Source organism: Mytilus edulis, chromosome 7, assembly GCF_963676685.1.
Source record: "Mytilus edulis chromosome 7, xbMytEdul2.2, whole genome shotgun sequence".
NCBI classification, from domain to species: domain Eukaryota; kingdom Metazoa; phylum Mollusca; class Bivalvia; order Mytilida; family Mytilidae; genus Mytilus; species Mytilus edulis.
In genome coordinates, this window is record NC_092350.1 from 39,961,430 (window position 1) to 39,977,539 (window position 16,110).

Genomic DNA, 16,110 nt, shown 5'->3' on the forward strand with positions numbered 1-16,110 from the left:
AGTTGGGCATCCATGTACTATGGACACAATTTATTTTATGTATTTTTATATTCCATATAATCTATAATTTCAGGTAATTTTCACACTGCTTATAATGTCAAGAAATCATCTGGAGAAACTGAAAAGTAATCAACTCCTCCTAAATGATGACAGAGCAGTAATTTACTATTCCAAGCCATTAGATATTTTGTCAGAAGAGTCCAGATCTATTTTGATAGAAAACTTTATGAGACTTAACAACATATAATGTCACTTATTTGATATTTTCAATATGCTAAGTATGAACCTGAAATTTAAGAAGCAAAATACAAATTCTAACTGTAAGAAAATGCAAAACATTACCATTTTCAATTGAAGTAGAAAGAAAGTTAAAAGGCATAGAAAATATTCACTTTTATCATGTTTCTGTTGACTTATCTGTTATTTAGAAGAATCTGTGAAAGGTAAGAATTGGTTCATTGCAATAGACATCAATGATTGTGAAATTTTATTTATGTATATTTATATACATTTTTAGCTCACCTGGCCGAAAGGCCAAGTGAGCTTTTCTCATCACTTGGCGTCCGTCGTCTTCGTCCGTCGTCGACATCCTGCATTAACTTTTACAAAAATCTTCTCCTCTGAAACTACTGGGCCAAATTTAACCAAACTTGGCCATAATCATCATTGGGGTATCTAGTTAAAAAAATGTGTCCGGTGACCCGGCCAACCAACCAAGATGGCCGCCATGGCTAAAAATAGAACATAGGGGTAAAATGCAGTTTTTGGCTTATAACTCAAAAACCAAAGCATTTAGAGCAAATCTGACAGTGTAAAATTGTTCATCAGGTCAAGATCTATCTACCCTGAAATTTTCAGATGAATCGGACATTCCGTTGTTGGGTTGCTGCCCCTGAAATGGTAATTTTAAGGAAATTTTGCTGTTTTTGGCTATTATCTTGAATATTATTATAGATAGAGATAAACTGTAAACATCAATAATGTTCATCAAAGTAAGATCTACAAATAAGTCAACATGACCAAAATGGTCAGTTGACCACTTTAGGAGTTATTGCCCTTTATAGTCAATTTTTAACCATTTTTCGTAAATCTTGGTTATCTTTTAGAAAAATCTTCTCCCCTGAAACTACGAGGCCAAATTTTACCAAACTTAGCCATAATCATCATTGGGGTATCTAGTTAAAAAAATGTGTCCGGTAACTCGGCCAACAAACCAAGATGGCAGCCATGGCTAAAAATAGAACATGAGGGTAAAATGCAGTTTTTGGCTTATAACTCAAAAACCAAAGCATTAAGAGCAAATCTGACAGGAAGTATAATTGTTGATCAGATCACGATCTATCTGCCCTGGAATTTTCAGATGAATCAGATAATCATTTGTTAGGGTTGCTGCCCCTGAATTGGTAATTTTGAGGAAATTTTGCTGTTTTTTTGTTATCTTGAATATTATTATAGATAGAGATAAACTGTAAACAGCAATAATGTACAGCAAAGTAAGAACTAAAAATAAGTCAGTATGACCAAAATAGTCAATTGACCCCCTAAGGAGTTATTGCCCTTCATAGTCAATTTTTAACAATTTTCTTAAAATTTTAAGATTTTCAATAACATTTTCCACAGAAAGTACTGTTGTAGAGAGAGATAAATTTAAGCAGCAAGAATGTTAAGTAAAGTAAGATCTACAAACACATCACCATCACAAAAACACAATTTTGTCATGAATCCATCTGTGTCCATTGTTTAATATTCACATAGACCAAGGTGAGCGACACAGGCTCTTTAGAGCCTCTAGTTTTTTATCAATAATGAATTATGTATTTTCCCTATAATTATCTTTGATCCGTTATTGTCATAAAAAAATCCCATGTCATAAATAAACTGATTTCAAATCATTGTTTCCATTATATTTAGTTTTCTGTAACATTAGTTTGTAAACATAACCTGGTCATGTACTATTTGATGAAAACTCAATACTAAAGACATATTTGATGTAAATCTGACATATACATGACTGATAACGATATATCTAGTTTAAAACATCAATGAATCCATTAAGCAGTCGACACTTTGAGCAACCCTAAAATGGTCACACAGGAATATAAAATAATCAAATTTTCACATCCAATTGTTATTTTCAAAAACAATCTTTTGCCATAATAGGAAGCATTTACTCAAAAGTATCTTTGCTTTGTAGTCATAAATGCGTAAAATCGCCAACGGAGAAAATGTGTAAAAATTTCAGTTGATGTTTATTTCATCCAATAGGATTTCAAAATGTCCAATTACAATGATTGATCAAAACGTAAAAATATGACGGCTTTTAATCCCAGAAGATTTAACATTCTGTAGGCTTCCTTTTGTATGTACAGAACATCTAATAATTAATCAAATAAAGATTTTCAAACTTGGTTGCTGGTGCGAGAACCGATTCTATATCTAGATCAATCTTTTGAAAGGGATGTTAATTGCAATAGCAAGTTTCTCAGGTAGATAGCCAATTGATATTGTCCTAAGCATAGGATGAATAGGATTAGTTCTGACGGGATGTCAGCCTAGCCACAGAACTCATTTGCATATATATGTATACATAAGACAGGTTTACATATATTCCTATAATAAAAATCTGTGTTTCATCAGATTTCTGTTTGGACCTTGTTTATAGATTTGAGGCATTGATACATAATAGCAGCAATCGAGAGTTTATATTTCAGTGATTTTCCAAGATTTCTCCTCATAGGCAACAATTGCATTTTTATGATGATACTTGGTTTTCATCGAGTGGTATGATATTTTTACCTCAACACGTTGCATAGCCTAAACAGTATATATAAAATTACCTGTTACCATGAACCTTTGTATATAAACTATTGATGGATTAAAAAAAAGGCATATAAACTATATATTGATGGATTAAAATAAGCGCTTGAAGACTTTTCTGTTAATAGTAAGCTACCGATATTGTCGGATAATTATTTGAAGGATTTATATTTAGATCATCAATATTGAAACTGAACGTGTTGAAATTATCACTTATAAATTTTATAGATCTATAAGTGTTACATCCAGTTTATGTTGCATCCTTGGAAAATACTATAAATATTGTCAATACATGGTTTGTAAGGTTGTACAGGCCGTAAACATCTTTGACAAAAGATTCTTTGGAGCAACATTTATTGTAGATTGTAGAATTTTTGTGATTACATTGATTTTAACTAATTTAAGCACTTTAGTTTCAACTGGAATATTGCTTGATTGAAATAACTATTCTTGATTATGGAGAATAATATTGAAAGGAAACCCTCCGTAGAGGGGAATTCCCTTGGAGCAGAGGGAAATACTACTGATACTATTCCTGCTAATATTATCACAGCCCCAGCTACCAAGAGAATGCCACACCTACATAAACTGGAAAAGTAAGTCTTTAATTTTCTTTTGTAAAAGTAAGAAATTTCCCAGTATTTAATTGTCCATCCTAAGGTCTCCTAAATCTTTCAAGTCAGAATTTTATATACAAATTGTGTATTCTGCCCTTTTTCGCTGTATGGTTTATAAAATTTTGTATGAAAAATAATTTTTTAGACATAAAAATTGGTCAGAATATTGAAATACCATTCTTTATGAGGGGGAGGACAGGGATAAGGGAGACAGGGGGTAGGAGAAAGGAGAGGAAGGCTGGGAGAAAGGAGAAAAAGTTGGAGAAAGGAGAAAAAATAAAATATCTCTCCTTTTAGAAAATGCAAGAAAAAATATCTCAAAAGGAGATGTTTTATTCTAATGGGAGAAAGGAGAACGGGGGTAGGAGAAAGGATAAGAGAGGTGGGAGAAGGGAGAAGGGTACCCCCCTGTCCTCCCCCTCCTTTATGAGGAAGTCTAAAAGGTTGCTTTTGTCATTTTAGACATGAACATATGGACCTACTACTGTATTACCGTTTTTCAACTTTTAACATGACCTTAACAAAAATGTCAATGGAGTTTCAAACATCTGTCTTCAAACCAAATTTTTGAAAGACAAAAAATGCAGAAATTTAACTGTAGACCACCACTGATAATGATCCTGAACATTGGTAAAGAAACAACACACTCGGGAGGTTATTAATCTAGTTTTTGGAGTATTCAACCAGCTGAACCGTACAAAATTAAACTGGTTTCTTTGACGTGTTTTTTTCATCTCCTTTTTTACCTGAATTAAAACACTTAATTAAAACAACTTCAGTACAACTAGTTGAGAATTGGCAGTTAACCATATAATGATATTTTCATTAACTACTAGTACATGCAGAAAAAAATGCATTGAAAACATTGCTTGCTTAAAGTTTGGAATATTAACTTGCTGGTCAGGGGCATCAATTATGTAAAAATTGTATAAGCATGGTCAGTAAACCGAAAAAGACATGTTGCAATCTTTGTTGTAACATTAATATATTAGATGCATAATAGCAATTTAATCAAAAGTCAAAATAAAAATGGTGCCTTTTCCAAATATATTTAATATGAACATTGACTTTAAACATATTATCTCATGAACAAGATAAAAAAATTCTACCATATTTTCTTGTCAACAAGTATTTTAATGTTGAAGTGTAAAACAAAAAAACGAGCTTTTAAAGCATTAAATACTTCTTTAGTACATCTTAAGGGTTACATATACATGTATATATCAAGTAAACATCAAATTAGTAAAATTCTATTTACGTTAAAAAGCAAACCAGAAGAGAGTTCCCATGATAATTTTCTTTTGAGAAAAATTTCATCAGATCTATCAATTTATCCATAAAGAATACAATGTCATCTTATTTTGAGTAATTATTATCAATTTTCTTTATAAATTCCCAAATGAATTATCTGTAAATTACTTAGTGGTTCTAATGAGCTGACATGATTGATATCATCTCATGATTTTTGGAATTTGTTCTTTCTGTAAGGAATATTGGCTTGAGGGAATCCAAATATATGTATATATAAACAGAAAATATAAGTTAAAGAAATATATTGGTATTTGCTTGTCTAAACATTTTCCCCTCATTTGAATAACATTAGTAGAGTGTATGTCTATAAGCTACAATTATTAATAAAACATTTTATTCAAAACCTTAGGATATATATTAATAATTTACATAGAGATTAATACATGGCCTTTTCCATATCAGCCTGGGTATCAACCCGAGACCCCCATATCAGCCTGAGACGGAGTCGAGGTGCTGATATGGGTCGAGGGATGATACCCAGGCTGATATGGAAAAGGCCATGTATTAATCGCTTTATCATATACTTCTGACAAAAAATAAGTTTTATGTAAGGCAAAAAAACTAATGCAATAACTAAAACAGTCAAACATTTTATAAAGAAAATTAAAATTATGAATCAAATATACTATAGTTGTCTAACACGAGCATTATACTCCTTATATATTTATGGTAACATTTCCTATAGAGGCATTTTGAAACATTGAAAATTTGGAAGAGTTTTACGATCATTGCTACTCCATGTCTGTTGTACTATAAAATGATTCATAATTGTCAATGGCATTTGTTAGCAAGTATTAAACTATCCCCACAAAAGTTCCCGTAAATTTTGACGTCGTCATAAAAAACATCTGACGTCACAATGGAAAAGTAAACAACCGATACCGGAAACACCGGAAGTAACTTGCACGAGAGGCACTGATATGGGTTTTTTGCACGAGAGGCACTTGATATGGGTTATCAGCCCGGGTGGGAAGATATGGCTTGTGCACTTCCGCCCATTACACATATGCAAAAGCTATCATATTAATGCTAAGTATATGATAAATTTCAATATTCAACCCATACTGCATACAGATACAGCATATATCTAATATTAACATATACTAAAGGTCTGATTTATCTTGATAATTTTTCATGATGTCAAACTTCCAAACTGAAATGAAATTTTATTGTTTTCATATGAACCCAGTAATTGCATATGATAATGGATGTCACAGTTAATGTCAAATGGTATATTATTATACTACATGTACATGCATAATCGAACATAAACATGGGAATTTGATATGAAAAATTACATCTTGCTTATGTTCTAGACCTACTAACATAGTGATGAAGCTGGATTTATATATTTATTGATACCTTGAGAGGTATATAGTACTATCTCACAATGGAACAATTTTGAAGCTTACACTTGACTCACTTGACCTACCTCAATACCTTAAGTTCTGACTCCGAGCAAACCAGTTTTTGTCTCAGCTGATGACACAGATGTAGCTTTTCTGGCGGTGTCATTGCTGTCAACAATTGTTAAGTTTCTACCTAAGTCAGTTTGATACTACTTGTGATTTATCAATGATAGTTTCTATAAAGTTGCATTACTATCACTACATCTCATTGTGTGGACCATTTCTAGGCCCTGGACCCTAGGTCATGCATGGTCCAATGACTGAATAATTAGAAATGTTGCTGTCTTTCAGATTGTCTGTTATGAATTTTGTGCTGACCAGCGAGACATGTTTCTGTGTCAACAGCTTATTACTCTATTCACTGCTGTGTGCATTGCAGGGAAACAGCAAATATCTATTTTCAAGTCTTTGGTTTGACCATTTGACCCCACTGGTGATGGAAACAACCACCTATTTGCAATAAAAGTGTAAAGATATTAACCATGAGACCACCTAGGTGATTAGATGGTTTAGTAAATATAGAGAATTGTTATTTTAATGAACAATATCTTATCACCAACTTCAGTTGTATATTATCTCTGATCAAATCAGGTTGCATACAGAGAAAGATATATGTACTTGGAGAAAAAGGGTAAAAATGGTGGATATGCAAAACGAAAGTATTATAACCAATAGCAATATTTATTTATTTAAAAAGAGGAATGTCAGAGTTCCTGAAATTAGTCAATTACGCAAAGATCCTGATTCATTACTTCAATGTTAATGGATGTTGTTTTGATTGTGAATGATCAGAACCTCAGATTTTTTACACGACCGCAAAAATTGAAAAAATGTTGGTCGTATATTAGTATCACGTCAGCGTCGTCCGAAGACGGATTGTTTCCGGATAATAACTTTTGAATAAGTTCTTTGACCTATAATGGTTAAATTACTTTTACAAATTGTGACTTGAATGGAGAGTTGTCTTATTGGCTCTCATACCACATCTTCTTATATCTATTAGACTAAAGCCACAAATTATGGTATAAAAAAAAGTGTACATCTACTATTACTTGTATAAGTTGATTTTGTCTCAACGGCTCTGAAATTTGAAAAGAAGGAATATATTTTCAGACTCTCATCATAGATAGGTTGGCAGAAAAACATAGCATGGCCAGTAGTAATACACCAACTCTTTGAATATACAGTGGTCATTGTTAATTATCTTCTTTCCATTATTTCCGGGCAAATAACTCTCCTGAGAACTTAGTCATTTAAAAGTATGGCCATTAAGTTTCTGACTGGATGGAGAAAGGCTTTGTTTTCTTCACTAAATGGTCTTGTGTGGGCTGGTAGAGATTTTAAATATTGCTCCCAGTACAATAGGATTAATTGCTTTCAGTCAAACATTGTATTTAGTTACATTTTACTGTCAGCACTGCCGATTTCAGCTCTAATTGTTATCCCTGATGTAACACCATAATATTGCTGTATAACAGGAAGCATTTCTCAATATTTGTATTCACAATCATTAGAAAATACATGGTCAGTTTTCTTTGTGATTGCATGGATTTGGTTTTAGTATTGGACATGAATAAGTAATATCAAATATTGGTTTGATTTTTTATAAAAGTTATGGATTTAAGAGACTTATGTGTTTTTTTTCCGATATATATTTAGCTACGACTGCTTTGTACTGATTTAAAATACTTCTCAGAATAATCATAAGATTTTTTCGATATTATAGGCTTATTGCATGAATGATGGTGAATTTTGTCCACAGTAGATTTTTATATTACTCGAAGCTCAGAGTCCAATAAATATCACAGTAACCAAGAGAGATAATATAACCAATATTCAAGCAATAACCTTTTTATAAGAGCAAATTCAGAAAACTTAAAACATATTTTTGACACTAATTCTATAATGACACCAATTTTCTGGACATTTTCTTTAATAGTGCTAATGCACAAATGAGACCAAACCTTTGGAAGACTTAATAGTCAAATTCTTATATGAATCTTGTAATTTTTAAATGTACCATTATAATTATACACTAAATATATTTCTGGAAAGATAGCTCATAACCATCATTTTTTTATATTTCTTTTAAGTGGTTATAATGGCGGTAACTAGGGTGTAAAGCGGTAGGTAAATTTTCAATGTTTACGAACTTTATTGATGGCCTAATGTTTATTGGTAATTGTGTCTCATTAATGAATACATAACAAGATAGAACATAGAGTCAATATTTGTAGATAATGTCCCACTTAAATATTACAGATTTGGGTAGAGTATGATAGGCGTTGGCCATATATATATATATATATATATTGTCTCTGGGCAGGAGCGGACCCAGCCATTTTAAAAAGGGGGGGTCCTAACCCAGGACAAAAGGGGGGTTTCCAACTTCATGTCCCCATTCAAATGCATTGATCATCCAAAAACGCCCAGAACCCCCGCCCCCCACTGAATCCGTGTCTGCTGGGTAGTCTAAACTTATGTTTCATCCAAATGGGGTTGGAAAAATAGTCATTTGATCTTTGAGATTAATTATCAGAACAGAAAAGAAAAAAGTTGATTTTTTTTACCTAAAAGCAGGATGCAATTCAAGCTGACAGAATAAAGCTATATCCTGGGACATGCTGAGTATCTGATGAATTTCAAAGTCTATTTCAGAGAGTATTAGGAATTATTAAGGATTAGGGCAAAAGATATTGATTAAAAAAGCTGAAAAATCATCATTAAAAAAAACACTTTCCTGTAACTTGGGTATAATTGACTACAAAATCCAAATGTTAAAATTCTGATGGTAAATCAAGTTTCAGAACGATTAACCCTTCAGAAGCTTTTGACACTAAAGACCTAATACAACTTAAATTCAATTGTTCATCAATCAAACAAGTGATTTTTCTCTTTGGATTTTTTTATAAATTTGGCAACAGATTATTTAATGCTGATTTAATTGGTTGTAGACTTATAATTGAAAAAGAAATGGAGAGTCAACTTTTTAGCAATTTTAAGTTGTGTTATTTTAAGCCTTAATAGCATTATTAGTGTACTTTAAAAATGAGAAGATCTCGGATTTCAAATGAGACAATTAGTATCCAGTAGAAGTGGCAATGAGAAAAACCCATACTTTTTATTTTCATTATATTTTACTCTACATATTTTACAAAGATCATTGATTAACTGTGTGTCTCTATTTTAATCATTAAACCAACAATTTGATTTTTGCCCCGAATGCATTTGGAAAATAGAAAGCATATGTGAGTGGCAAGTATATCATTTTGATCATTTATATCAAGTTTAATAGAAACTCAAATGTCTGTGGATATTCTCTATTTTGTTCACCAAGAGTCTTTGAAAAAGAGATCAATCCCTAAAAGTACTGACTGTTCATAGGAACTTATATGATGTAACAAAGAAAGCATCTAATGTTTTAAAATGGCTCTTCTTCATTTTGCACAATAAATGCTGTTTGAAAATTGAGATTATAATAACCCAGTAAGCCTCTGTTCTAAGCTTTTATATCAAAATTATTCCAATTTTTAAAATAATTTCTACAAAATTTTATATCAAGTTGCACAGTGATCTAGCATAATTTAAATTATTGGTATTCTCATTTGTCAGAAATGTTGTACATTTTGTTGGAGCCTTTTATAGCTCATTGACTAATAGTATTGGTTTTTCTCATTATTGAAGGTTCGTCCTGAACATGCATGAAATGTTTGCCGCTGGATGTTATTATCAACCAACAATCAATCAATCCTTGTTGAAGGTCGTACAGTACTCTTTAAGTTAATATGTTTTCCTTTGGTCTCTGGAGGATTATGTTGTCTCGTCAGCAGTCATACCATTTCTCTTTATTTATTATATCAAAAGTTAAAATGATGTGAAATCTCAATATAAATCTGGGAGATTAGTCAGCTAAAAATCTTTAGATTTTTAATAGTTTATTTTTTATGATACAGTGTTTAAATTAAGATGAATAGAAGGTTTAGATGAATCTTAACTGATTCTAGAATTCTTTCAAGTTACAGATGTTATTTTTCTTCAAAGTATTGATTTCAATCAAAAACAGCAATTACATGTACTTAGTATACACAATTAAATAACATGCTAAATAAAATGTCATATCAGTAAACATACTGCAATAACATCCAAGATACGGAATCTCTATAATATATACATTTATATTCATTCAGTGTAATATCAAACATTCAACACGTAGGTAATTTTCAGTATCTAATACCATTAAAATTACTTACCATTTTATATAGAAATATTTTAAATAAATAGGAAATATATTTAATTCTGTTTTCACAAAAAGTATTTTTCTTCTTATTCTTCACTTTGATTGTTTGTCGCACCTTAAGTTTTCCCTCAAGTAGATCTGTAATTTTACCTTCATTAGGTGCACTTATAAAACCAAAAGTTGTAAAGAAAAAAAATCAAATATTTTGGAAAATAATACCCAATCTTTATATCTGATGGATATTTTAAAGTTGTTGCTTTTGCAATCATTAACACTTTTCTCTTTTTATATTAGCTAATAGATCAGCTCAATTTTCAGATGACATGACAAGGAACAGAACAATTTCAATCTGTATGAAAGACCCTTTGTGAAACCAAATGTTCTGTTTGTTATTTACAAATCCATGTCATTATGCAATATATTTATTAATTTTGTTTATTTATTTCTTTTCGTTTTATTTAATTCATAAATGAAACTTAATTCTGAGTGCATCCTCTAACACATGTTACATACATAGATCATGTAGATAGTTTGCAAATTTATTCTCTGCTGTTATCAAATTACTATGTGATACAAATCAATCAGCATTATTTAATCAATTATAACATCCGTTTTACAAAACAGAATTGAACACTAAAAATTCAATCAGTAAATTGTTGATAAATTTTATTTCAATAGCAGGTTATAAATAAAAAGCTTTTTAATTTTATTTTACTCATTAGTAATGGTGCCTGGCTTGAAGGCAGATGAATGAAAGCTTAATTTTCATTCAGTATGATTGACAGTTTTATTTTGCCAATACATTTGTAGTAAGATGCCTTTAATGCAAATGAGATAACATATCAGCCTAAAATTTATTTATGTTCCTCTTGGAACTATTTTAGGTTCTCTCTTGCTAAAGTCTTACCAACGCTCAGTACCCAAGTTGATCACTGTAACAAATTATGTTGGTCAGCAGGGGATTTTTAATTGCATTCTGTTAATTATTTTGGCTTTAGTTTTAACATTAATCAGAAGCCATGTTCACATGTGTCATGGCTTTATGCCTAAAATCTGGTTGTTACTTGGATAATGATATTATGTAATGGAATTGATTCTAATTTGCAGTTATTTATTTAATGTTTGACTTTCAAGTGCTTTTGAGAGAGATCTTTGCACTAAACAACTCTCATCAATTGTAAACTGCTCAAACATTATAGTCCCTTCAAACTGGCAGATTGTTTGTCAGTGTCGTAATTCATTCTCCTTAAAATAGTAGATCTTATTATGGAAAGGTAGAATGAGTTTAATTGTAAAATTTAGAGGAATAAACAAAATGCAAAAAGTCAAGAAGACCCATTGGTGATCTTTTGCTGTTTTCTGGTTGTTGGTCCAATTGTTGTCTCTTTGACACATTCCCCTTTCCATTCTTTTCTATGGAGCCTGTTTATGTTATTTGAAAAACTTCTATTTGTTAGAATTGTATGTCACCCGTAATCTTTTTTTAATTTGTGCCAAAAGTCAATGATTTTTCATACCAATCAGCATCAGTTGTAAATTCTAGTATTCTTGATATATTTTATAGCTAGCTAGTATATTATGTTTATGATCCTATAATCCAGTTGACAGTTCAATCTCAGTATTATTTCTTGAGCAAATCAAGCCATATATGTATTACTCAAATAAGACATTCTTGGAATAATTCACAAGCATTGATCTTTTTGTTGTCATTTTTTCATGTTTATTTGCATTTTCTCATCAATGCTGCAGGTTTCTTATCAGTATTGTAATTGAAGTTGTATACTGTATTTGAATGGTCTTTAGATTTCTAAGATTCAGAGGATGGCATTGTTTGTTCCCAGGATTCATCACTCTGTCAATTAGCTAGAGATTAATATCTTTGTTGATGACATGAACCCAAACACAAACATTTCATGGCAAAAAAGATTAAACAATTTTTTCATTAATCCCTTGAGATTGGGTACATATTATTTTCCATTCTTGTTGTGAAACTATGTATCGTAAATGTAGAATTATCATTCAGTTGTTATTTTCTATTTTTTCTTTATCAGGTATTAAAAATATATAAATTCATTACCCAGTGCAAAAAGTCTATGCAATGAAATCTTTGAAAATATCCACATTTCAGTACTCTGATACACTATTCTTGATGTACTGTAAGTCCTTGAGCAGTCAGATAAAAATGAGCCCCCACTATCCCCTACAAAATGAAAGTGGATAGTGGTGGCTGGTTTTAAACTAACAGGTCCTTGAGAATCTTCTACAGGATCATTACCATTTCTTGTGAACTCTTTATCTTGAAAGTCTACTATCAAGTCATTACCATTCCTGTGATATTGCAAGTCCTTGAAGATGGTATTACTTGGTCATTGCCATTCCCAGTAGACTGTAACTTCTTGAAAGTCCATTACTGTGTCATTACCACTCCTGGTGTTCTGTAAGTCTTCGAGAGTCCACTACAGGGTCATAACAATTCTTGTTGGACTGTAAGTCCTTGAGAGTCCACTACCTGGTCATTACCATTCCTTGTGGACTGTTTGTCCTTGAGAGTCTACGTATGTGTCATTACCATTCCTGGTGGACTGTAAGTCCTTGAGAGTCCACTACAGGGTCATAACAATTCTTGTTGGACTGTAAGTCCTTGAGAGTTCACTACAGAGTCAAAACAATTCTTGTTGGACTGTAAGTCCTTGAGAGTCCCCTACAGGGTCATAAGAATTCTTGTTGGACTGTAAGTCCTTGAGAGTCCACTACAGGATCATAACAATTCTTGTTGGACTGTAAGTCATTGAGAGTCCACTACCTGGTCATTACCATTCCTTGTGGACTGTTTGTCCTTGAGAGTCCACTACCTGGTCATTACCATTCCAGGTGGACTAAGTCCTTGAGAGTCCACTACTGGGTCAGAACATTCCTGGTTGACTACAAGTCCTTGAAAGTCTACTTATGTGTCATTACCATTCCTAGTGGACTGTAAGTCCTTGAGAGTGCACTACAGGGTCAGAACATCCCTTAAGAGTCTTAAAACCAGGCCATTACCATTCCTAGTAGACTACCAGTACGTGAGAGTCTTATATTTGGTCATTACTATTTCTGGTGAACTGCAAGTCCGTGAGAGTCTAATATTTGGTCATTACCATTCCTGGTGGACTGTAAGTCCTTAAGAGTCCACTTCTGAGTCATTATCATTCCTATGGGACTGTTAGTCCTTGAGAGTTTACTACTGAGTCATTACCATTCCTTGTGGACTGTTGTCAGTCCTTGCGAGTCTAATACCTAATCATTACTATTCCTGGTGGACTGTCAGTTCTTGAGAGTCTACTATTGAGTCATTACCATTCCTGGTTGACTGTTAGTCCCTGAGAGTTTACTACTAAGTCATTACCCTTCCTGGTGGACTGTTAGTTCCTGGGAGTCTACTACTGAGTCATTACCATTCCTGGTGGACTGTTAGTTCCTGAGAGTCTACTACTAAGTCATTACCATTCCTGGTGGACTGTTAGTTCCTGAGAGTCTACTACTAAGTCATTACCATTCCTGGTGGACTGTTAGCTCCGGAGAGTCTACTACTGAGTCATTATCATTCCTATGGGACTGTTAGTTCCTGAGAGTCTACTACTAAGTCATTACCATTCCTGGTGGACTGTTAGCTCCTGAGAGTTTACTACTAAGTCATTACCCTTCCTGGTGGACTGTTAGTTCCTGAGAGTCTACTACTGAGTCATTACCATTCCTGGTGGACTGTTAGTTCCTGAGAGTCTACTACTAAGTCATTACCATTCCTGGTGGACTGTTAGCTCCTGAGAGTCTACTACTGAGTCATTACCATTCCTGGTGGACTGTTAGTTCCTGAGAGTCTACTACTGAGTCATTACCATTCCTGGTGGACTGTTAGCTCCTGAGAGTCTACTACTGAGTCATTATCATTCCTTTGGGACTGTTAGTTCCTGAGAGTCTACTACTGAGTCATTACCATTCCTGGTGGACTGTTAGTTCCTGAGAGTCTACTACTGAGTCATTATCATTCCTATGGGACTGTTAGTTCCTGAGAGTCTACTACTGAGTCATTACCATTCCTGGTGGACTGTTAGTTCCTGAGAGTCTACTACTAAGTCATTACCATTCCTGGTGGACTGTTAGTTCCTGAGAGTTTACTACTAAGTCATTACCATTCCTGGTTGACTGTTAGTTCCTGAGAGTCTACTACTGAGTCATTACCATTCCTGGTGGACTGTTAGTTCCTGAGAGTCTACTACTGAGTCATTACCATTCCTGGTGGACTGTTAGTTCCTGAGAGTCTACTACTTAGTCATTACCATTCCTGGTGGACTGTTAGTTCCTGAGAGTCTACTACTTAGTCATTACCATTCCTGGTGGACTGTTAGTTCCTGAGAGTCTACTACTGAGTCATTACCATTCCTGGTTGACTGTTAGTCCCTGAGAGTTAACTACTAAGTCATTACCATTCCTGGTGGACTGTTAGTTCCTGAGAGTCTACTACTGAGTCATTACCATTCCTGGTGGACTGTTAGTTCCTGAGAGTTTACTACTTAGTCATTACCATTCCTGGTGGACTGTTAGTTCCTGAGAGTCTACTACTGAGTCATTACCATTCCTGGTAGACTGTTAGTTCCTGAGAGTTTACTACTGAGTCATTACCATTCCTGGTGGACTGTTAGTTCCTGAGAGTCTACTACTTAGTCATTACCATTCCTGGTGGACTGTTAGTTCCTGAGAGTCTACTACTGAGTCATTAACATTCCTGGTGGACTGTTAGTTCCTGAGAGTCTACTACTAAGTCATTACCATTCCTGGTGGACTGTTAGTTCCTGAGAGTCTACTACTGAGTCATTACCATTCCTGGTGGACTGTTAGTTCCTGAGAGTCTACTACTAAGTCATTACCATTCCTGGTGGACTGTTAGCTCCTGAGAGTTTACTACTAAGTCATTACCCTTCCTGGTGGACTGTTAGTTCCTGAGAGTCTACTACTGAGTCATTACCATTCCTGGTGGACTGTTAGTTCCTGAGAGTCTACTACTAAGTCATTACCATTCCTGGTGGACTGTTAGCTCCTGAGAGTCTACTACTGAGTCATTACCATTCCTGGTGGACTGTTAGTTCCTGAGAGTCTACTACTTAGTCATTACCATTCCTGGTGGACTGTTAGCTCCTGAGAGTCTACTACTGAGTCATTATCATTCCTTTGGGACTGTTAGTTCCTGAGAGTTTACTACTAAGTCATTACCCTTCCTGGTGGACTGTTAGTTCCTGAGAGTCTACTACTGAGTCATTACCATTCCTGGTGGACTGTTAGTTCCTGAGAGTCTACTACTAAGTCATTACCATTCCTGGTGGACTGTTAGCTCCTGAGAGTCTACTACTGAGTCATTACCATTCCTGGTGGACTGTTAGTTCCTGAGAGTCTACTACTTAGTCATTACCATTCCTGGTGGACTGTTAGCTCCTGAGAGTCTACTACTGAGTCATTATCATTCCTATGGGACTGTTAGCTCCTGAGAGTTTACTACTAAGTCATTACCCTTCCTGGTGGACTGTTAGTTCCTGAGAGTCTACTACTGAGTCATTACCATTCCTGGTGGACTGTTAGCTCCTGAGAGTCTACTACTGAGTCATTATCATTCCTTTGGGACTGTTAGTTCCTGAGAGTCTACTACTGAGTCATTACCATTCCTGGTGGACTGTTAGTTCCTGAGAGT

The 16,110-nt window shown here is 33.8% G+C and overlaps 1 protein-coding gene across 9 annotated transcripts in view; it reads left to right on the forward strand.

The window, feature by feature from the left end:
* LOC139482682 (tumor protein p53-inducible protein 11-like) overlaps positions 1 to 16,110 on the forward strand; it is a 202,034-nt gene that overhangs the window by 107,861 nt on the left and 78,063 nt on the right. Inside the window, exon 1 of one of the 9 annotated variants that reach the window (XM_071266732.1) lies at positions 2,512 to 3,413. The exons of 7 other annotated variants lie outside the window; for them this stretch is intronic. In XM_071266732.1, the coding sequence (XP_071122833.1) occupies positions 3,274 to 3,413 (140 nt within the window). In that variant the 5' untranslated portion in view covers positions 2,512 to 3,273. Of the gene's footprint in view, positions 1 to 2,511; positions 3,414 to 16,110 lie in introns of those variants that run through there. One more of the 9 variants, XM_071266731.1, reaches the window with a different exon arrangement.